At 50.4% G+C, this 23351-nt stretch overlaps 1 protein-coding gene and 1 pseudogene across 1 annotated transcript; one reads left to right on the top strand and one right to left on the bottom strand.

Moving 5' to 3' along the window:
- Positions 1–11530: 11530 nt before the first annotated feature.
- On the bottom strand, positions 11531–12146 carry LOC121275293 (annotated as a pseudogene).
- Positions 12145–12381, top strand: LOC121280987 (NEDD8). Its single transcript, XM_041193515.1, has one exon. The coding sequence runs from the start codon at positions 12145–12147 to the stop codon at positions 12379–12381; it is 237 nt and encodes a 78-aa protein (XP_041049449.1).
- Positions 12382–23351: the final 10970 nt, after the last annotated feature.

Raw genomic sequence — 23351 nt, 5'->3', positions numbered from 1 at the left:
TCATCGGGAGAAGACAAGCCACAGCCTTTTTATGGCGCTAGCTGTTGTATTCTGGTAAGTGTTCACTAACATATTGAACAGCTGGGGCACTTAAACTGCTTTTCAGTGAGTTAGCGTATGAGTGTCTGAGTGAATGGCTGAGTTTGTGGCGGGTAAGTGGGTAGGGTGGGTGAAGTAAGTGGGTGGGTAAGGGGGTAGGGTGGCAGGTGGGTAGGATGGTATGTGGATAGGGTATTAGGTGGTTGGGGTTGATGGGGTGGTACATGGGTAAGGTGGCAGGTGAATAGGGTGGCAAATGGATGAGGTGGCAGGTCGGTAAGGTCATAGCTGGGTAGAATGGTATGTGGGTAAGGTGATAGGGTGGCAGGTGAGTAGGGCAGCAGGTGGGTGAGGTTGCAGGTTGGCAGGGTGGTAGTTGGGTAGGATGGTAAGTTGGATGTCAGTAGGGTGGTAGTGGCTAGGGTGGCAGGTGGGTGGGGTGGTAGGCAGGTAGAGTGGCAAGTAGGTGGGATGGTCGGTATGTAGGGTAGCAATTGTGTAAGATAGTAGCTGGGTAGGCTGGCAGGTGAGTATGGTGGTGAGTTCAGGCCAGGTCAAGTCAGGGGTGGGGTTCAGGAGGTTAGTCAGGAGGTTGAGGGACGAGTCGGGGGTGTTGGAGGGGGATAATTGGGGCATCAATTGTATAGTTACCAGGGAGTTATATTAGGGTTTTTCCTGTCTAAAATTTCCTGGCTCACTATCCAGGTAAGAAAGTTGGAACGGTCCAAAGTTTCCGACCCTAACTCAGAGTCAGAGGCCGGAATTTTCCAGCCCCTCCCCCAAGCCGGAAATTCTGGTCCCACCGAAGTCACTGGGCATTTGAATGCCTCACCGCATCTTCCATGGGGGAGCCTGCCACAGTGGGGCCAGAAAACCCTGTGCAGAGACTTTTTTGGATGGTCTCGAGGAGCACGGGAATTTCCTATTGGAAGTTCAAACCTCCTGAGTAATTCCCACAGAGTCAGGGCATTGGGAGTTCCCAAGTGTACCAATGCATATCTGGGGGGCACATCTGGTTTCCAATGACTTTGAGCCTGGAAGATCTAGGCATATTGATAAGGGCTTCACCTTAACCCAAAGCATATTGAGCATGTGAAGCATTGATCTGTTGCATGAGCAGCAACTAAGATTGAAGTATTCATAGATCATTCTCCAATGGTCAGACCTCTGTAAACACATTAGGTCTGATAACATTCCCTGGCTACTGATTTGTAGGGAATCTGTAACTGTAAATGGGCCTTGTTAGCTGAGTAAGTGTTTTTTTTGAACTGATCTTATTGTATTGCAGTACATTGTTAGCATTTTGCTAATCTTCAGCCAATTGAACTATGCAGTACAACACAATATGCTATTGGGACAATATTGCCTCTAGACCAAAATACAATGGCTACTGCATATGCTAGTCACATCCTCACTGTCACAGAGAAACATTGTGCTACCTATGACAAGAAGCTGCTTACAATTCTAAACACAGGTCCTTGTGAGACAATGACCTGACAATGTGCAGGGCATGTTTTACACTGGAATTGGATGTACATGAGTGGATGTTTGAATAAAGAGGAGGATCTAATCACACCAATACAGGTACTTTACAGTGATTTCCACCAAGTCCCCAATAATAGTGTTCTTGCTGAATTTCAAAATTCCTGCCAACATGTCAAATTAATATAGTTATTGCTTGCTATAAGCCCTTAGAGGAATAATGAAACAAACAAGTGTAATGAAAGTTCATTCTTTAAGAGTACCAAGAATCGATTACATTTCTCATCTGCTCTCAAAGGATACAAGGCTGTATACGTAATGTAAAATTTAGACAATCCTAAAGATTATCCTACAGGTAATGAACAATTATTATTATAACTTTCCATAATTGATAAATACATGCCGATATTTAAAAGTAAATAATATTTTAAAAGGTGGCAGCTGTTTCCAGGTGCAATCTGAAGGACATGGGAAATTTGAAAATCACGAAATTCATTTTACTGAATAAAGTAGTTCCTATAATTAGCTTTAGATAAATGTGGAAACATAGACATTTATAGCAGCGAGAAGGCTATTTAACCCAGTATGTCTGTGCTAGCCAAAAAGAACTATCCAGCTTAATTCCACTTTCCAGCTCTTGGTCCGTAGCCTTTACAAGGACAACAAGAGAGAAACATGGGGCATGACAGAGCGGAAAAAGCTGAGAATAGAAAGAGAATTGTTTTTAATCAGTCATGGGATGTGAGTACCACTGGCTAGGCCACCATTTGTTGTCCATCCCTAATTGAGGAGGTGTGGTGAGCTGCCTTCATGAACAACTGTATCCATCTGGCGTAGGTACACTCTCAGTGCTGTTAGGAAGGGAGTTCCAGGATTTTGACTCAGCCACAATGAAGGAACGGTGAGGTAGTTCCAAGTTAGGATGGTGTTGGCTTGGAGGGGAACTTCCAGGTTGTGGTGTTCCCATATGTCTGCTGCCCTTGGCTTTCTAGGTGGTTGAGCAGGTTTGAAAGGTATTGTTGAAGGAGCCTTTGCATGTTGTTGCAGTGCACCTTGTATACGGTACACACTACTGCCACTGTGGACCAGTGATGGAAGGACTGAATGCTTCAGGTGGTGGATGGGGTGCCAAAAAAGTGAGTTGTTTTGTCCTGGATAGCAACACGATTCATGTGTGTTGTTGGAGCTGCGCTCATCCAGGTAAGTGCAGAGTTTTCTATCACACTCCTGACATATGCCCTGTAGATGGTGGACAGGTGTTGAGGGGTAAGCAGGTGAGTTAGTCACCACAGAATTCCCAGTGCTGACCCATGGCTTGAAGCTCATGGTAAAGTAGGGGGTATGCTAGACCATGAGGTTACAGATTGTGGTTGAATACAATCTTGCTGCTACTGATGGCCATAGTGCCTCATGAATGCCCAGTTTTGAGATGTCAAAACTGTTTGAAGTCCACCACATTTAACACGAAGGCAGCACCACACAACATGATGGAGGGTATCCTCAATGCGAAGAAGGGACTTCATCTCCACAAGGACTGTGTGGTGGTCATTCCTACAAATAATGTCATGGACAAATGCACCTGCGATAATAGATTGATGAGGATGAGACCAAGTATGTTTTCTTTCTTGATGGTTCCCTCACCACCTGCCGCAGGCCCAGTCTAGCAGTAATGTCCTTTAGGACTCAGCCAGCTCGGTCAGCAGTGGTGCTACTGATCCACTCTTGGTGATGGACATTGAAGTTCCTCTATGCAAAGTGGGGTTCAACTTGGAGGAGTACTGGGACCACAGATGGTAATTAGGAGGACACTTCCTTCCCTATATGTGACCTTATGCTGTAAGACTTCATGGGATCTGGAGTCAATGCTAAGGACTCTCAGGGAAGCTCCCTCCCAACTGTATATCAGTCTGCCATCACCTCTAGTATGTCTGTCCTGCTGGTTGATGCCAGGTGGTCTGTCCAGTTTCATTCCTTTTTGGCTTTTCTGTAATGGGTTTGATACAACTGAGTGGCTTGCTAGGCCATTTTAGGGGTCATTTAAAAATCAACCACATTGCTGTAGGTCTGGAATCACATGTAGGCCAGACGTGGTAAGGACAACATATTTCATTCCCTAAAGGGCATTAATGAAGCAAATGAGTTTTTACAACAATCAACAATGGTTTCATAGTCACCATTATGGAGTCTAGCTTTTAATTCCAGATTTATTAATTGAATTTAAATTCCAGCAGTTGCCCTGGTAGTACTGTAATCTCTGTCCCCAGAGTATCAGCCTGGAACGCTGTATTGATAGTCCAGTAACAGTGCCACGACACCTCCTCCTCCACTTGTTCGGTCAGATACCATTCAGGCTGCCAAGTTGAAAATTCCTGCCAACATGCTGGAGGCAAAAATTAGTGTATATCAATAAAGACACATTATTGGGCAAGCAGGATATGTAATATAGTTGCTGAGTTTTAATAAAGTTGGAGTTTATGGAGTGAAAATGGAAAATGCTGGAAATGCACAGCAGATCTGATTACATCCGTGGAGAGAGAAACAGAATTAAAGGGCGGAATTGTCCCAGGTTTGTACAAGGTGCGGTAACGGGAGGGAAAAAGAAAGTTTTACCGGCCAGCCACAATGGCGGCTTCTCATGCCTTATAGTCCCAAACCCGCCTCATTAATCATGCATTCCTGGGAAACATGCCGTTTCAATGGCGGGCGGACTCTCATCCACTCGCCACATCATCACCTCACCGCTTCCCTATTTAAATTGCAGCCATGCACACACCTCTCATTGCTTCAGGCCCAGGACCACTGCACAAGAGACATGGCCCCAAAAGGCAAGAAGACTGCAGCACCCCTGATTCAGTGATGTGTCCCTGGAATGCCTTTTAGACGCCGCGGAGGCCCGCTATAATGTCCTCTACCACCTCTCTGGCCACAGGATGGACAACATCACCACCAGTCCAGCTTGGGAGGTGGTGGCAGCAGTGGTCGGCGCCAATGCCCTGCAAAAGAGAACAGCCACCCAGTGCCAAAAGAGGATGAATGATTTCCTCCGTTCTGCCAGGGAAAGTCACTCTTCTCATCACTCTCAACTCTCACACACACAAACCCATCACAGATCCACAGGGATCTCACTCACTGCCAGTTCAAGGGACATCACCATTCATTCTCTCACACGCACCTTCATTGTCCTCATCCCATTCATGGCACCACTCACCACCCATAAATGTCAGGCATACTTATCATCTGTCCTGGCAGATGTCCTGCTTACACTTTCTCTATCCATCTTCACGCTGGACAATCTGATTCACAACAAAAGGGAGAGCTCAACGGCTAGTGGAGGTATGCCTGAAATCAAGGTCCTCATGGACTTTGAAAACAGAGTCATACAGCTGGCCGGTGAGTATCTGGACTGTTCCTGAGCTGATGGTGAGGTCAGTGATGCTTTACCAAGTGAGGGTCCAGCAGTGCAACATCCATTAAACAACCATGCTGCGAGTGATTTTTCTTTTTCACAGGCCACTGCTGTACACTAATTATCTCCCCTTGCTTTTGCAGGCATATCTGGGAAACACTGAGGGAGTCCATGACCCAGGTCCTTGACTCAAGCCAGAAGACACCTTGGAAGAAGGATATGCTGAAACCCAAATTGAAGAACTATCACAGCACTCACCTACACCCTCCACCAGTGCAGAGACGCACACCTTGGTGGGACCTAGTTCTAGAGTAGCCTCGCTGTCACATCTGATGAGCACATCACACTGTCTGATCCACAGCAGGCGGCAGCAAGGGTTTCACAGATTTCTGGCACTCGGAGGACTGCTAGAGGCTAGAAGTCTGCTGAGTCCGAGTCGTATGATGAGCCTCTGGACTCAGTCATACCTCAGTTTCTGGAGCTGCAAACACAAGCGCAGGAACATCAGGAAGGGATGCCCGCTGCACTTCACAGATTGCAAGGCATGATGGAGTAGTCCATCCACCTTCAGTCTGAGGTGATAGCACCAGCATGCCAACACAGCGAGGTCAACACTGGTAGGATGGCAGCTGCCATGGAGACTTTGGTCCAGGGCATCAGTCCTGCTCTACTGCACAGGTTGAACTCTACTGCTGACGACACAGCTGGCCTCCAATGCTGTCAACGTAAGAGGGGTGCGTTGCAGCTCGATCTCAATCCAGCTTCCCCTTCTCAAGGATTCAGCCAGGGGCACCCATAGGAAGGAAGATCAGCAGGTGCATGCTCCGGGGCCATCTACCCAGTTGCCCCCAGGAGTTTCCAGCCCAACATGAACATGAGGAGCAGGTCATCAGTGTTAGCCGAGAAGACCACCCCGATGCCCAGCCTACACAGAACCAATCCCGATAACCTTCTCAGCAAGAGGCGCAGGAAAGGCTCCATGCATATAGAAAACAATTGGCCAGACAGGGGGCAACCCTGATGCATTCCTCTCCCAAAGAGAAGGGGCACCGTCAGGGACACGTTAACCTTCACCAGACACTCCGCAGCATTGTACAGAAGTCGGATCCGAATGATGAAATACGTCCCGAACCCGAACGCTCGCAAAATGCCTTCTCCTGGTCAAGGGACAGGAAGGCGCTCGACAGACCAGTCCTCTGGGAAAAATGGGTATTGTCCCAGACCAGATGGACATTATCAAAGATAGTCTGGCCCGGGACGGTGTAGGACTGGTCAGGGTGGATCATGTGGTTCACCACGGTGCCAAGGTGAGAAGACATTGCCCTGGCAAAGCTCTTGTAATCCGTACTGAGGACGGAGACTGGGCGCAAGTTTTAAGGAGGCGGAGATCCCCCTTCTTTGGCAGCAGGGCAATCACAGCCCTGCGCCACGAGAGGGGCATCTCCCTAGTCGTGTTACTCTCCCCCAGGATCCTCACATGGTCGCTTCCCAAGGCATCCCAGAATGCCCTGAAGAACTCCATGGTCAGCCCGTCCAGTCCTGGGGATTTGCCCCTGGAGAGACCGTCGAGGGCGCTGGTCAGCTCCCCCAGACTTATAGGGGAGTCAAACTTTCCGGCCCCCTCCGGGCCAACCTGCGGCAGATCCTCCCACAAAACTCTGCAAGCATCCTCGCTGGACGGATCCAGAGAGAACAGGGCAGTGTAATAGTCCCGGGTAATGGCCCTGATGCCTTCCGGATCCAAGACAAGGGACCCGCTGTAAGCCAGCAGCGTAAGGAGCTGCTGATGGACCTGCCTTTTTTCCAACAGGTAGAAGGGGGAGTTGCAGTCCAGGTCCAGGAGGAACTGAATCTGCAGCCTCATGTACGCACCGCGAGACCCGACAAGTGGAAAGTCCCACATCACACTCTTCTTCTCTTTGTAAGCATCGGGATAACAGAGACGTGCCTCCAGGTCGAGTACCTCCTTCTCCAACTCCTCAACCCTGAATTTCCACCTCTTTGTCAACCCCCTCACGTACTCCTGACAGAAAACGCAGACATGAGCCTTACCCACATCCCACCATTGCCTCAAGGAGGAGAAGCCTCCCTGCTTCCTTCTCCAGCCAGCCCAGAATGATGGAACGAGTCCAGGAGCCGCTAGTCCTGCAGCAGGTTGTTAAAGTGCCAGGACGCGGACCCCTTCAAAGCGCAGAATGGACCGAGCTCCGCCCACACCAGATGGTGGTCCGTGCACTGCACCCACTGTACAGAAACAGACAGAACGCAGGACACAAGCGCCTTGGAAATGGAAAGGTGGTCGAGTCTGGATGCTCAGACTCCAGGTGACACGAAAGTGAAAACACTGGAGTCAAGGTGGAGATATCGCCAGATGTTCGGCAAGTTGAAGGACCCGACGAGGTCCCTCAACTTACTTACAAGCAAGTGGTGCTGGGTACCGAGATGGTCTCTGGCCTCAAGGGTACAGTTGAAATCCCCACTGAGGACAATGCACTCACCTGTGTCAATGGAGCTGAGATGAGTGGACACTTCCTCAAAGAAGCTCGCTTGCTGCTGCGCACCCAAGGAAGCGTACACGTTCACAAAGTGAAGCGCCGTGCCCCCCAGGCACACAGTAAGGTGCAGCAACCGGCCTGGCACTGGCTCTTTGACTCCCAAGGTCTTCGGCTACAAATGTGGGGCCAACAAGATAGCCACCCCGCCAGAATTGGAGGCTAGGTGACTCATGTGGACCCCACCTCTCCTCTCCAGGAGCCAGGTAGCTTTTCTCCCGGAATGGTATGGGTTTCCTGCAGGAAGCACAATGCATACTCCCTGACCCTGAGGACCGAGAAGTTCTGGGACCTGCACTGTGCGTCCCTGCTGCCGTGGATGTTGAGGCTGGCTTTGGTAGTCTTCATTGTCAGAAGCATGTGTGACAATCACCATGCTTAGTGTGAGAAGGAGAGAACTATTTTAATCCTTCCTCTCCTTCAGGAGCCCAGTGAGAAATGCGTGGCCCCTCCTCTTAGCATTCCGGTCCAGCCCAGGGGCCTTGAGGGCCTTGCGGGTGGACCAGAATACAAGAGGAAAAGAATGCCACCAGTCCAGGGCCAACTGGACCCTGTCTCAGCGACTGCGATTACTCGCTAAAAAATCCTGGAGCTCCCGTAAAGGGATGAGGGGAGAATAGGTGAGGGGCACCAGGGGATCCACCACCTCACACTACAACAACTCCAAGTCATCTCCAGTGCTCACCACCAAAACCCCGACATCCGTCTGTTCGTTGCCTCCAGCTTCCAACCCCTCCCTGACATTGAGCTGGTTCGGAGCTGCCAGTCAGCTTCATCTCCACCTTGATCCCACCCCCAGGTTCAAGGGCAGAGGGGTCCTCTCTGGTCTCCTCTTGGGGATATGGGCCAAAGGGCTGCAGGGGCTCAGAGCCCTGTTCCCCCTCAGGCACTGGGTTACCCAGCGAGTTCGGAAAAAGCTTTGGACACAGCACGAAGGCGCCCAGCGCTGCAAGTTGGGAGGGAGGTGGGAGGCCCTCCTTGCCACCACCGCGCGATGACCCAGTTATCGGGGCCACAAAAGGACTGCCACAGTCCCCTGGGGGGCCACATGGCATCTCGGATGTGCAAGGTGGGTCAGGGTGGGGCACCACCACAAGGATGATACTTTCACCGACTCACGTGGGGCCTTTCTCAGAGGACTGCAGCAAGTTAACGGGGATTTGGACTCCCCCACAAAGGGCAGAGCAAGGACTTAGGGACAGAGACGCCACAACAACTTCACTGAGGGAGGGGTCACATCCGCCCTCTCGAGTCAGGAGGCCCAACCCCTCCAAAGGTGTCTCTTCCGGGGTAGTCTGAGGGCTGGAGAGGCCACCATCTGCGAGGCCCCCGCCACCTCATCCAGCCCCTCCGGACGGTCTGCCCTCTGGGGCTTGGGCAGGTCCACCCTGTTCAATAAGACCATCGGCTCGGGATCATACACCCAACTGCCACCAGATCTGGGAACCCGCGTGGGGACGATGCTGTGCCTAGCACATGGCGCTGAAGCACACAGGCCCAGGAGCACGCGTGGGCACGTTGCCGGGGCCAGATGATGTTTTTACCCCCAAGCCAGTTTTTTCGGGGGTCTGGGGGTCAGGGCGGGTTTGGGGATCTGGGGGGGCCACCTCCAGGTGGCGGGTCTTCCTCCTTCCAGCACGGGGTCTCTCCCCCTGCCTCTCCGGCAGCCATGATGGCGGTGCTGCCAGCGGCACCTCCCCTTGTGGGGAGGAAGATGGAGCGGTGGCGGGGGGGAGGAGCAGCAGTGCCAGCCACGGCCGCCTGGATGGTATTGGCAGCCTTGGAGGCAGGGCAGTCCTTCCTCACATGCCCTACCCCCTTGCACGCCATCTGCCAACCAAAAAATGCGGTAGCGGCCCCTTCAAAGATGACATCAAAACCCACCCTCAGTGCACTCCTCCTGGGCCAGGCATCCAAAAACCTGGTGCCGGAAGTAGTTCACGTGTTGGAGGTTGGCCACCTTTAGGTCAAGCGGGACGGGCGCCAACCCCGACTTCACCTCGTCCAGATGACAGAGGTGGGGGAGGAGGAGCCAATCGGGGACAAAGGGTGGGACGTTTGGTAATATGAGCCTCTGGGCGGTGGCCTCCAGAGGGTTCACCGCCAGGAATGTCCCGCCCACAGTGAGCCCCTTATCGAGGGCGAGGTGCACCGCCCACTTGGCCTTCAAAAAGTCTTACGGCCTTGCCGTACAACTTGGAGGCTACCACTATCCCCTACCACTACCACTACACCACTACGACAACCCCGGCCAGAGCCTTCACGCATGCCTCAATCATCATGGTGGGTGGGTGTAGCACTTCACCCTGAGCTTGCAGGTCAGTAGCCTGAAGGGTGATGGGGCTGCAGGGGAAGCAGGAGCCGAAGAGGCCACTGCGCCCGCATAGGTGACCCAAGTGGGCCACGCCACTGGCAGAGATGTTGTCGCCCCCATTGTGGAGTGCTACACCCACCCCAATATTGGTGAAATATACACAATAAACAGAGCAAAAGGGGAGTGGGAGTAGGGGAGAGTGATGGGGACAGGGAGTAGAGAGGACAAAGGGAGAGGGAGGGGGTTGTTCTTGAAGTGCTGGTGTGATGGGGGGTCCCAATGTTCCACTGCAGAGGGAGGAGGAGTCTTCACCTGGGCAGCTAGCACCACCCCGGCACAGTTCAGGAACGGTGGTAAAAGTGCGTTGATACAGCTGGCTCTGGGCAGCTAACGCAGGTGAGGCAAGGGAGGCCAGAGTGGGGTACAGGTCTTCTTCCCCTCAAAATTCATTCTCACACAGCCCTCTGCACTCAGATGTTCTATCCGTCCCCCTGCAGATAACCAGATGTGCAAAAGACAGTTCTTTTCTACCCCATGCACCCAGCTCTTGCAGCAAAATTCCTCCCCCTCCAGCTAAAGTCAGGTCCTCTCCCCTCTGGCTGTCCCCAAACTTCCAGTCCAGGCTCTTCAGGCCTTGCTAGGCCTTACAAAGCCCGGCCATGCAGTAGCAGGTTGTAATAGCAGCAGTAGCAGCAGCTTTTTTGGCAGCAGTATTCTTGATCCAGTTGCGGACTAGAAGGAAATCCCACAGCAGCAGGAGCAGCAACAGGAATACTGCAACAGCAGGAACAGCCACAGGAATACTGCAGCAGCAGAAACAGCCACAGGAATACTGCAGCAGCAGGAACAGCCACAGGAAAACAGCAGCAGCAGGAACAGCCACAGGAATACTGCAGAAGCAGGAACAGCCACACGAAAACAGCAGCAGGAACAGCCACAGGATAACAGCAGCAGGAACAGCCACAGGAATACTGCAGCAGCAGGAACAGCCACAGGAAAACAGCAGCAGGAACAGCCACAGGATAACAGCAGCAGGAACAGCCACAGGAATACTGCAGCATCAGGGATAGCCACAAGAAAACAGCAGCAGGTACAGCCACAGGATAACAGCAGCAGGAATAGCCACAGGAATACTGCAGCAGCAGGAACAGCCACAGGAAAACAGCAGCAGGAACAGCCACAGGAATACTGCAGCAGCAGGAACAGCCACAGGAAAACAGCAGCAGGAACAGCCACAGGATAACAGCAGCAGGAACAGCCACAGGAATACTGCAGCAGCAGGGATAGCCACAAGAAAACAGCAGCAGGTACAGCCACAGGAATACTTCAGCAGCGGGAATAGCCACAGGAAAACAGCAGCAGGAGCAGCCACAGGAATACTTCAGCAGCAGGAATAGCCACAGGAAAACAGCAGCAGGAGAAGCCACAGGAATACTGCAGCAGCAGGAATAGCCACAGGAAAACAGCAGCAGGAGAAGCCACAGGAATACTGCAGCAGCAGGAATAGCCACAGGAAAACAGCAGCAGGAATTGCCAGCTGCAGGAAATCCCACAGCAGCAGCAGGAACAGCCACAGCTCAGCAGTAACAAGCTGCAGCTGAGACCAATCAGCTTTTTATTAGACTTCATTAAGTTTACAGAATCAGTTCAAAACAGTGTAGACATCAGCTCTCGATAAATAATCTGCTGTTGCCAACACTGGAACCAGTTTTTCTATCTGTCATCTGTTCTGCCTTTTTATGTTGGGCGTTGTCTTGTGACAATGTTCCACCACAGTGGCAGTAGGTCAACCTCCTTCTGAGCAGGGAGCAGAGCCTCACTCTCAGGATTATCAGTCACTTCCTCGTGTAGCTGCTTCACCTCTTTATCCCAACTCTGGGGATGCAGCTTCTCCCATTGTTCTCGCTTGGCAAAGTAATCTGGATACATTGCTTTCTCAGATAGGTGCCTGTAATCCAGATAGGATTCAGGCATCTTGTAGCAATTGTATCCCTCATAGGATGTGCCTCCTGGTGAATCAGGGAAAATGTAGGGCTGCGGATGCTGCATTGTCTAGAATTCCTCCTCACCAGCTTTCAGCAGCTTAGAAGCCTTTATCATATCCTTTTTATCTTTATGTTCATCAAATCTTGCTCGCAGCATACAAGCATAAATATGATATTTGTCCCTGAAAATGCACCAAGATTCAAAGTGCCGCAGGTCCCATTTGTGAAGTCGAAGTACTTTCTGCTGGTGCATCAAGTAAGCTGCCAACCTTCGATCTGTCCTTTCCCGTCAAGCACAGTCTGGACACGGGTGTTAATCACACGTACATATTCTCACTATTATAAGCAGACAGCAGCAGCAGCAACATGTTGATTAAAGTCAAGACACCCACTGGGAAGGAGATTGAAACCGATATCGAACCCACTGATAAGATGGAGCAAATAAAGGAGCGAGTGGAGGAGAAAGAGGGGATTCCCCCACAGCAGCAGCACCTCATCTACAGTGGGAAGCAGATGAATGATGAGAAAACGGCGGCAGACTATAAGATTCAGGGAGGCTCCGTATTACACCTGATGTTGGCTCTGAGGGGTGGGACACAGTGATTGAAGCCGGACCTCATGTCGGACGAAGAGAGGGGCAAGGGATGGATTTTCCCCTTAATTGAAAGGAACTCTCCAGAATCTCCACACCCACTCGCCAGTCCCCCTACCCCCACTCCGCCCCCACCCCCCACCCACAGATGCCAAACCCTCACTGGTTCCCCTTCCTCTGCCAATAATTTGCATTCATCAGAATCGGCAGTTCGCTTTTTGCATGTTTCTTGTTTCGTTTTTAGGTTACAGATGTATAAGTTCATTTTTTAAATTCATGTATTAATTCATTTCAAATGTGTTTTCCCTCACCATCCATCCCCTTTCCCCTCCTCCCCCACCATCCCAGCCTCACCCCCGACACCCCCAGAGACAGGGGTGCCTCTGGCCTTTTGTGTTCGGTCAGTTCTGACTTGGTTGAGTTACACTATCGAGCCTGTTTGCGGGCCGGATGAAGACTGAGAAATAAAACTGTTAAACCAAATGAAAAAGAAATTTTAAAAAAATACACTGGAAAGAATGTCTCCTTGCCTGTGGATGCTTGATATGGTGAACAGTGCTCATGTCTCTCAGATGTGGAACCTTGGTTCCTGCACAAGATAAAGGCCACAAGATCTCAGTCCAGGGCCTCTTCCCTGTGCAGTGTGTAACCTTCAGGCCAAAGTGATGGTCTGGCTTCACACCCACTGGACACATTAGTGATGCCTATACCTGAATGGTGCTTGATATTGCTGCCAGAATGTTGTGGGCAAGCGCCACAGAGTTCCATCATCCTCTCTGTGTGCTCTTAGCACTTTGAGGTAGGACTGGACCCCATCCTTCAGCATCTGTGACCAGTGATGCTGTGCTCCTGAAGGGGTCAGGTGCTGAAGGCATACAAAGGATCAGGTGCATTTAAAGTTTCATGGCTGCGTCTCTCTGATATGACCCTCATCACAGAGCACAAGTGAGCTGCCCTCAGCCAGACAGGAGTCAGACATTCTCAGAGGCAATGTGAAGATCTACGGAGTGTCTTCACTGCATGCTGTCATCATCCTCCTGGAATCTAGCAACCATTAAGGCCTCCACTGCGTCTCCATGGCAGAAGCATTATCACAGAGGGTATGTGTGCTGCCATCAGCTAAACTAGAGTCAAACATACACAGATGCAACATGAGGATTTACGGTGACTCCTCACTGCATGTCATCATCACCCTCCACAAATCTAGCAGCTATGAGGGCCTCCCGAGTGCATGCCTCATCTAGCCAGTGAGATGGCTTCATAACCGGCATCCTTGCCTTCATGGACCTCCTCACCCTCATCCCTATCGGCATATTCCTCATTGGAGCAGACATGCAGCTCCTCCATCTCCTTTTCAGCCAACTCCTCTCCCCACTGCAGCGCCTGGTAGTAAAGGACACAGCAGGCACCGACGATGCGTGACACCCTCTGTGGGCTATATTGCAGGGCTCCACCAGACAGGTTCAGGCAACAGAACCTCATTTTGAACATTCCAATGGTTTGCTCCCCATGAGTCTTGTTATACCATCGCTCTGCTGCAGCCTGAGGCCACTGCACGGGTGTCATCAACCACGTCCCCTGCGGGTAGCCCTTGCCCCCAAAGATCCAAAACTGCAGTCTCTGTGGACCCTTGGAGATGTCAGAGATCTGACACCTGTAAGGATATAGGAGTCATGGACAATCCCTGGAAACTGTGTGCAGAATCCTTGGTGTCTCCTCACTGTTTGTTGCCATTATCCTCCACAAACCTGACAGTTATGAGGGCATCCTGAGCCCACCTGCTTCATCTGCCCAGCACGAGGACATTGTCGCCTTCAAGGACTTCTTCACCCTCATCACTGTCGACACCTTCCTCATCAGAGGAGACCTCCATCTCCTCCTCAGCGAGCTCCTCTCCCTGTTGCAGCGCCAGGTTGTAAAGGTGCAGCAGGTGATGACGAGGCGTGACACCCTCAGCGGACTATATTGCTGGCATCAACCAGACCGGTCCAGCCACCGGAACCTCATATTCAGCATCCAAGTGGTTTTCTCCACCAAGTTACGAGTTGCTGCATGAGTCCCTTTATACCTTTGCTAGGCTGCAGTCCGAGGCCGCCGAACAGGTGTCATCAGGCACGGCCTCTGCGGGTAGCCCTTGTCCCTGATGTTCTATCCCTGCAGCCTCTGTGGACCGCAGAAGACGTCAGAGATCTGTAATCGACTAAGAATGTAGGATTCGTGCACCCTTCCAGGAAACGGTATGGATGTGTTTATGGTGGTCGCACACTAGCTGCACATTCAGTGAATGGAATCCCTTGCGGTTGAAATATTTGACCGTGTGTTGCCATTGAGACCTGAATGCCACGTGAGTGCAGTTTATGGCGCCTGTGGGAAACAAGTGATCTGGGCAAATCCCAGCACTCTTGTATTCTTGCTTTCCTGATCCTGGGCGAAATGCAAAATGTTGCATGCCTTAGAGAAGGTGGCGTCCGTGACCTCATGATGCCCTTGTGGGTGGAGGCTTGCAATATCCCATAGAGGTCACCTGTGGAGCCCTGAAAGGAACCACTGTTGTAGATATTGAATACCGCTGTCACTTTCATGGCCATTGGCCATGGATGCCCTCCATGACTCCGTGGCGCCATATTCTGCAACAGGTGGCAGAGGGGACCATACAGTTCCCTAGACATGTGCAGTCTTCAGAGACATTGGCTCTTGGTCATCTGCAGGAATGAAAGGCGGCGCTGATAGTCCCTGGGTCTAGCTAGGCACCAACCAGTGATGGCAATTAAACAATTACTGTAGTTCTGTCTTCAAGAAGGAAGACACAAATAACTTCTGAGAAATGCAAGGGAACCGAGGGTCTAATGAGGAGAATGAATTGAAGGAAATTAGTATTACTAATAAAATAGTGCTGGAGAAATTAATGGGACTGAAAGCCAATAAATCCCCAGGGCCTGATAATCTACATCCCATGGTGCTAAAGGAGGTGCCCATGGAAATAATGCATGTGCTGGTTGTCATCTTCCAAAATCCTGTACATTCTGGAACAGTCCTGGCAGATTGGAGGGTGGCAAATGTAGCCCCACTATTTAAAAATGAGGGAGGGAGAAAACAGGGAATTACAGGCCGGTTAGTCTAACATCAGTAGTAGGGAAAATGCTAGAGTTCATTTTAAAGGATGTTGTAACAGGACACTTAGAAAATATCACTGGGATTAGACAAAGTCAACATGGATTTATGAAAGGGAAATCATGGAGCTTTTTGAGGGCATAACTAGCAGAATAAATAAGGGAAAAGCAGTGGATGTGGTGTATTTGGATTTTCAGAAAGCTTTTGATAAAGTCCCACATAAGAGGTTAGTGTGCAAAATTAAAGCACATGGGATTGGGGGCAATTTATTGGCATGGATTGAGAATTTGTTTGCAGACAGGAAACAGAGAGTTGATATAAATGAGTCTTTTTCAGAATGGCACGCGGTGACGACTGGGGTACCGCAGAGATCAGTGCTTGGGCCTCAGCTATTTGCAATATATATCAATGATTTGGATGAGGGAAACAAATGTAATATTCCCATGTTTGCTGATGACACAAAATTAGGTGGGAATGTGAGTGGTGAGGAACATGTTAAAAGGCTTCAAGGCAATTTAGACAGTTTAGTGAGTGGTCAAATACATGGCCTGCGCCGATTATAATGCCTGTTAACTAAAACATTTTGCACTTCTGGGGTCTGTATCCCCCTATTCCCATCCTATTCATGTATTTGTCAAGCTGCCTCTTAAACACACCTATCGTATCAGCTTCCACCACCTCCTCTGGCAGCGAATTCCAGACACTCACTACCCTCTGCGTAAAAAACTTACCCCGCACATCTCCTCTATAGTTTTCTCCTCTCACCTTAAATCTATATTCCGTAGTAATTGACTCTTCCACCCTGGGAAAAAGCTTCTGACTATCTACTCATGCCACTCATAATTTTGTAAACTTCTGTCAAGTCGTCCCTCAATCTCTGTCGCTCTAGTGAGAACAATCCGAGTTTCTCCAACCTCTCCTCATAGCTAATAACCTCCAGACCAGGCAGCATCCTGGTAAACCTCCTCTGCACCCTCTCCAACGCCTCCATATCCTTCTGAAATGTGGCAATCAAAATTGCACGCAATATTCCAAGTGTGGCCTAACCAAGGTTCTATACAGCTGCAGCATGACTTCCCAGCTTTTATACTTAATACCTCTGCCAATGAAGGCAAGCATGCCATATGCCTTCCTGACTATCTTATCCACCTGAGTTGCCACTTTCAGTGACCTGAGGACCTGTACACCCAGATCCCTCTGCCCATCAATACACTTAAGTGTTCTGCCATTTACTCTAAAATTCCAACCTGTATTAGACCTTCCAAAATGCATTACCTCTCATTTGTCCAGATTAAACGCCATCTGCCATTTCTCCGCCCAAGTCTCCAACCGATCTATATCCCGTTGTATCCTTTGACAATCCTCTTCACTATCTGCAACTCCTCCAACCTTAGTGTCGTCTGCAAACTTACTAATTAGTCCAGTTACATTTTCCTCCAAATCATTTACGTATACTACAAACAGCAAAGGTCCCAGCACTGATCCCTGCAGAATCCACTTGTCACAGCTCTCCATTCAGAAAAGCACCCTTCCACTGCTACCCTCTGTCTTTTATGACCAAGCCAATTCTGTATCCATCTTGCCAGCTCAACTCTGATCCCGTGCGACTTTATCTTCTGTGCCAGTCTGCCATGAGGGACCTTGTCAAAGGCCTTACTGAAATCCATGTATATAACATCCACTACCCTTCCATCATCGATCATTTTTATCACTTCCTCGAAAAACTTGATCAAGTTAGTGAGACACGACCTCCTCTCATTGAAACATATACAATTCTGACAGGAATGGACAGACTGGATGCAGCAATGATGTTTTCTTTGGCTGGGGGGTGGGTCTAGAACAAGGGATCACAATTTCAGGCCATTTAGAGCTGAGATGAGAAGAAACTTCTCAGAGGAATTCTCTACCACAGAAGGCTGTGGAGGCCAAATCACTGAATATATTTAGAAGGAACTAGATAGATTTCTAGACTCTAAAGTCATCAAGGGGTATGGGGAGAGAGTGGGAGTATGGCATTCAGATAGAGGATCAGCCATAATCATACTGAATGGTGGAGCAGGCTCAAAGTGCCAAATAATCTACTCTTGCTCCTATTTTCTATGTTTCTAGGTTTCTATGGCTTGCTGTGGCTCTTTAGCGGTGTGAGCGGCAGCTCCTGCTGCCCCTCCTTCCTGAGGGTGCAGCTCCACCCTTTGCCTAGCCAGATGCCTCTATTGTTCTCTACTCCTTCATCTCTGCTCTCTCTACGCCATGAGGCATATGGCTAGGTCACCAGGCTCCATGCTCCTGATGTGCTCTTCCTGCAGGATGAAAAAGAGAGACACATGGGTTAGTTTGGGTGTTCTAAGGACCTTTTTTGGTTAAGACTGACAGCCTCTTAATGCATCCCACAGAGTGCTGGCCACCGCTTTGATGGCCAGAGATTAGTGCGCTGTATGGCTGCCCGAAACCCCACCCATATCTACCCCACTCCACCTGACTGATTGGCGGCAGCTTCGTCCGCTGGACTACATGCTGTGCTCTCAGCTCAGGCGCAGTCATTGTCTTAACCCTCGCTGCAAGGCTGCACTGTTAGCTTGAACCATGGGGGAGACTGGTCAAAACCAGGATGATGACATTACAAGGGGCTGTGAGTGCCTCCACCAGTGCCTGCTCCATGGGCAGCTTTAGTAAGGAGATTGTACAATGTGCCCAGTCATCCAACTGTTCTACAATCCACTAAAAAGCTGATTAGTTTTCAGTCTATGCTCGAGGGGTGAAATGATCTGGAGCATTTTCTGGCACTTTCAGGCCTCTGCGTTGTTTGAGTGGGCAGACAGGCTAAAGGCCCAACTCCAAGCATGTCAATGTGGCTGCGCCTGAAGTGTCTCAACTGCGGAGGAATGATTACTTTATGTAAGTTTTCCGTCATGCATGGCCACTTCCCTCCACCGCCCCCCTGCACGTGCTTGTGCACTACGATCAACCACAAGGTAGCCCTTGCCCTGGCTCGGCACTGTCAGCCAGCCAGGAAAAAGCGATTTGTTTGTGCCCTCGCCTGAATGCGTGTTGCCTCAACCTTGAGATCCAGCAGGCGACCCTCTCGAGCACTGTGCAACATTACTGTGCACTCACCTCCAAGTTCTCCTCGAAGTGCAGCTCGCTAAGTGTATGCCTTATAAATCCTGTTATGAAACATATCAGCATGCAGTCACGTGGCCACTGCTCTTGGTGGCGCTGTTGGGACAAGAGAGATGCCACACATTTGATTGGCTGGTAGTTGTCAGAGGTGGGACTTCCCCCCACCTCAAGCCAATTAACGGCCCAATAGCCATTAAATGGCTGATGGAGAGCTAACCAATCCGGGGTGGTCTGATCCCTAATTTTGACATTGGGGGACGTGAGCTCTGCCACCAGCATAAAATTCAGGCCATAGTGATGTCAGTCACGCAGGAGAAACTCCCACTGGAATTCACCCCCCGAGGTGACAAGGATGTGAATAAACATCTTAGTAGTAAGAGGGATAAGGCATACAGGCACATGCTGTGATCTGACATGGACAGGATGCCAGTGCCTCACAAAAGCCAGGATTTTCAAGGTCCCTTAAGTACAGGGGCAGAAGCAGGAAGGGTGGAAAAATGGCATGCGGAGGTATGGGGATGGCACGCCCAAGTTCTTCCCATCGCCATGCCATTTTGCCAGCAGTGGGAACAATGGCAGACGGACTGCCTGGTGCCCAGTTGAGCCACTTAAGTGGCCAGCTAAGGGCCTTTTCCTATCTCTGCCAGCATGCTACCAGCAGCAAGGGTATCACCATAGGGGGAAACTGCCCCTGGAGGCCTCCCAGTGGGGTCTGGGGATTAGTCCCTCCTTTTTGGGCACTCTATGGACCAGAGTGAGGCCCCCCAGTGGCAATGACTGCCTTCACAGAATTAACACTGCCTGCCCTCATGGAAACTTCCAGCCTTCACTGTCAGGGCCGCCTGATGAGCTCTGGTGCCTCCAGACACTACTTCCTTACTTTGCAGGTGCATAACCATTGATGCACTCTCATCCTCTAAGTGCAGACTCAGCAGTGACCTGGTGCTGCTGAATTCTGATTGGGCTGGTGGCACTTGGGAGGGGTGGGCCCCATCCTTAATAGGCACTGCAACCCCGGCAGCAGCCACTTCATTGGCTGCTGCCCAAAAAATGTAGCCCCGGTTCCCACTGCTCGCTTAAGTAGGATCATCCCACCAAGGGGGACCACTACTGCCTCTCAGAAAGAAGTATGGTTCAGGTTGAGCAGGTGGCTGGAAAGAGATTGAATAAGTAACAAGGGCAGTGACTTTACCTCACCTTGTTCCAGTAGCGCTGTAGCGCAGTTGTTGTATGCTCCCGGTTGCAGTGGAAAGTTGCGGGTTCAAGTCCCATTCCATTACTTGAGAACAACTATCTAAGCTGACGTTCCAGTGCAGTACTAAGAAAGCACTGCACTGTTGGAGGTGCAACCTTTCAGATGAGACATTAAACCAAGGCTGCCTGTCTTCTCAGGAAAATATAAAGGACCCCAAACACAGTATTTTGAAGAAAAGGGGAGTTATCCGTGGTGTCATTGCCAATATTTAGCTCTCAATCAACTACACTTCAAAAAGTATTTCATTGGCTGTAAAATAGTTTAGGACATCCTATGATCATGAAAGCAAGTCTCTCAAGATGGAACTTCACCTTCCAATGTATAAAGGTGTCTTTTCTTCCTAGAATGATGTCACCAATATCCAAAGGATAATTATTATGAAGTTTTCTCAACAAGGTATTTTATCTCCCTTATAAATGTTATGAAACATTATACAGTAAGTCCTGTAGTGTATTGTAATGCTTTTAGGTGTGAGTGTCATTTCAAGTAGATAATACCCATTGCACATTTTCTTCTGTTGCTCTCAAAAGAAAAAATGTGTGCAATATATTATGTTTTGGAATGCGATTCCACATGCCAATACTTTCACAACATGCCAGGAATTCTCAGCCTGAATTACAGAAACAAGGGGCGGAGTTGTCCGTGCTTGCTGGCATCAGGCGTGTCGGGTGACATGAGCAGACAATATGGCAAGAAGGCCAAAAATTGGTTTCACGACATCATGAAACCAGTTTGCAATTGTCCGTTTAGCCCTTCAATGGTGGGCTGCGTTCCCTGCCATTGGATGCTGGGGACCTCATTGTAATACATCAACATATCAATACAAGGCCAGCCTGCCGGACTCCTCCTGCCCCCACTGGACTGACCGCTCACATAGGCATGATTGCATGCTGACGTGTTTCACAACAGCATATAAAAGACGTGCACTTGGCAGGCTGCACTTTGGGGGGATCTCGGAGATGAGTCCACAGTAACGTTGTGGAGCTCTCCTGAGGAACTTCAAGGTTGGGGAGTGTTGGGGGGGATGGTCAAAGGCTGCCTGCAATTGAGGTGACTTTGGGGAGGAGGCAAAGGCTGCTCTGCTGTAAAGATGACTTTGGAGGAGGGCAAATGCTGCCTTGCGGTTGAGGTGATTTGGGGGTGCAGGGTTAAATCCTGCCCTGCAGTTGAAGGTAGCACACAAGCACATGCGGGGTGGGGAGGGGGGGGATGGTGGTGGGCTAGGGAAGCGGCCACGCATTAGGGATACCTTGTATAAAGTGACCATTCCCCTGCAGCTGAAACAGTTCAGGTGCAGCCACATTGATATGATTGGAGTCAGGCCTCTAGATTCTCTGTCCACTCAAGCAATGCAACGGCATCAAAGTGCCCCCAAGTGCCCCAGAGCTTTTCAACACTTAGGCACAGACTGCAAACTATTGGACATTTTAGTGGGCTGCAGAACAGTTGGAGACTACTGGGCATGTTACGCAATCTCCTTTCCAAAGCTGGCCACGGAGCAGTCACTGGTGAAGGCGCTCACAGCCCCTTGTAATGTCATCATCCCAGTTTGGACCAGTCTCCCCCATGGTTCAAGCTAACAGTGCAGCCTTGCAGAGTGGGTTAGGAGAATGCCTGTGCCTGAGCTGAGAGCACAGCATGCAATCCAATGGACAAAGCTGCCATCAATCATTCAGGTGGAGTGGTGCAGAAGAATATGGGGTTTTGGGCAGCCATGCAGCGCACTAATCTCTGGCCTCCAAGTGGTGGCCATCACTCTCCAGGATGCGTGAAGGAACCTTCAGATTTAACCCATAGATTTTCTTAGTACCCCCAGGCTAACACACACGTCTCTCTCTCTTTCATTTTGCAGGAGGAATAAATCAGGAGCATGGAGCCTGGTGAACTGGCTGTATGCCTTGTGTCGTACGGAGAGTGAGGACGATGGAGACGAGAGAAACTGAGGCACCTGGCTGCACAGAGGGAGGAGCAGCGCTCACTTGAAGAAGGGGTGGTTGGGGCTCCTGCACACGCTACCGAAGGGGCACAGTATGCTGTTGCTTCTCGGCACCTAGCTAGATCCAGGATCTATAGGCACTGCCTTTCATTGCAGCAGATAATAAAGAACCTGTGTTGCTGAAGACTGCACATATCCAGGCAATGTACAATCACATCTGCCACCTGCTGCAGGATTTGGCGCCACGTGGACATGGAGGGTATCCACCGTCAGTGGCCGTGCAAGAGACAGCAGCGCTCAATTTCTATGCCAGTGGCTCCTTTCAGGGCTCCACAGGTGACCTCTGTGGGATTTCACAAGCCCACAAATGCATCCATGAGGTCATGGATGCCACCTTCACAAGGGCACACAACTTTGTGCATTTCGCCAAGGACCAGGAGAACCAGGATGCAAGACCAATTGGATTTGCTCAGATCTTGTGTTTCCCACAAGTGCAGGGTGCTTTCGGCTGCACTCATGTGGTGCTCAGATCTCCATCATAACATGCAGTCAACTACGTCAACCATAAGGGATTCCATTCACTGAATGTGCAGCTGGTGTGCGACCACCACAAACACATCCTGCAGGTCTGCACACAGTTTCCAGACAGTGTGCACGACTCTTACATTCTCAGTTGGTCACAGATCCCTGACGTCTTCCAGGGTCCACAGAAGTGCAGGGATGGTTCCTCAGGGCAAGGGCTACTCGCAGAGGATGTGGCTGATGACACCCATGCGGCGACCTCAGACTGCAGCAGAGTGATGATGTAATGATGTTCATGCTGCAACTCACAACTTGGTGGAGCAGTCCATTAGGATGCTGAAAATTAGGTTCCAGTGCCTGTACTGGTCTGGCAGAGCCCTGCAATACTGTCCGCAGAGTGTGTCATGTATTGTTGTTGCATGCTGTACCCTTTACAACCTGGTGCTGCAATGGGGTGAGAAGCTGGATGAGGAGGAGATGGAGGGGCTGGAGGTCTTCTCCGATGTGGAGGACGTCAATGGTATGAGGGTGAGAAGGTCCTTGAAGGTGACAATGCCTTCTCACTGGGCAGATGAGGCAGGTGCGCTCGGGAGGCCCTCATAGCTGCTAGATGTGGAAGATGATGAAGATATGCAGTGAAGTGACCCAACGGATCTCCACATCGCATATGTGAATGTTTGACTCTAGTCTGGCTTATGGCAGCACAATTATCTCCTGTGGGAATGTTCCTGTCATCGAGATACAATGGAGGCCCTAATAGCCACTTGATTACAGGAGGGTGATAATGATATGCAGTGAGGACATTCCATAGATCTCCACACAGCCTGTGAGAATGCCTGACTCCTGTCTGGCTGAGGGCAGCTCACTTGCGCTCTGTCACCAGGTTCATATCATGGAGATGCAGCCACGAAACTTTAGAAGCACCTGATCCTTTGTCCGCCTTCAACACCTGTCCCCTTCAGGTGCACAGCGTCACTGGTCACAGATGCTGAAGAGATGGGGGCCAGCCCCACCTTAAAGGTGCAGAGAGCACACAG

The sequence above is a fragment of the Carcharodon carcharias genome, chromosome 1, assembly GCF_017639515.1.
Source record: "Carcharodon carcharias isolate sCarCar2 chromosome 1, sCarCar2.pri, whole genome shotgun sequence".
NCBI classification, from domain to species: Eukaryota; Metazoa; Chordata; class Chondrichthyes; order Lamniformes; family Lamnidae; genus Carcharodon; species Carcharodon carcharias.
This window is presented reverse-complemented; position numbering and strand designations above follow the sequence as displayed.

Bases quoted from the DNA above. Each gene is read 5' to 3' on its own strand.
- LOC121280987 (XM_041193515.1), top strand. From the start codon at position 12,145: ATGTTGATTAAAGTCAAGACACCCACTGGGAAGGAGATTGAAACCGAT.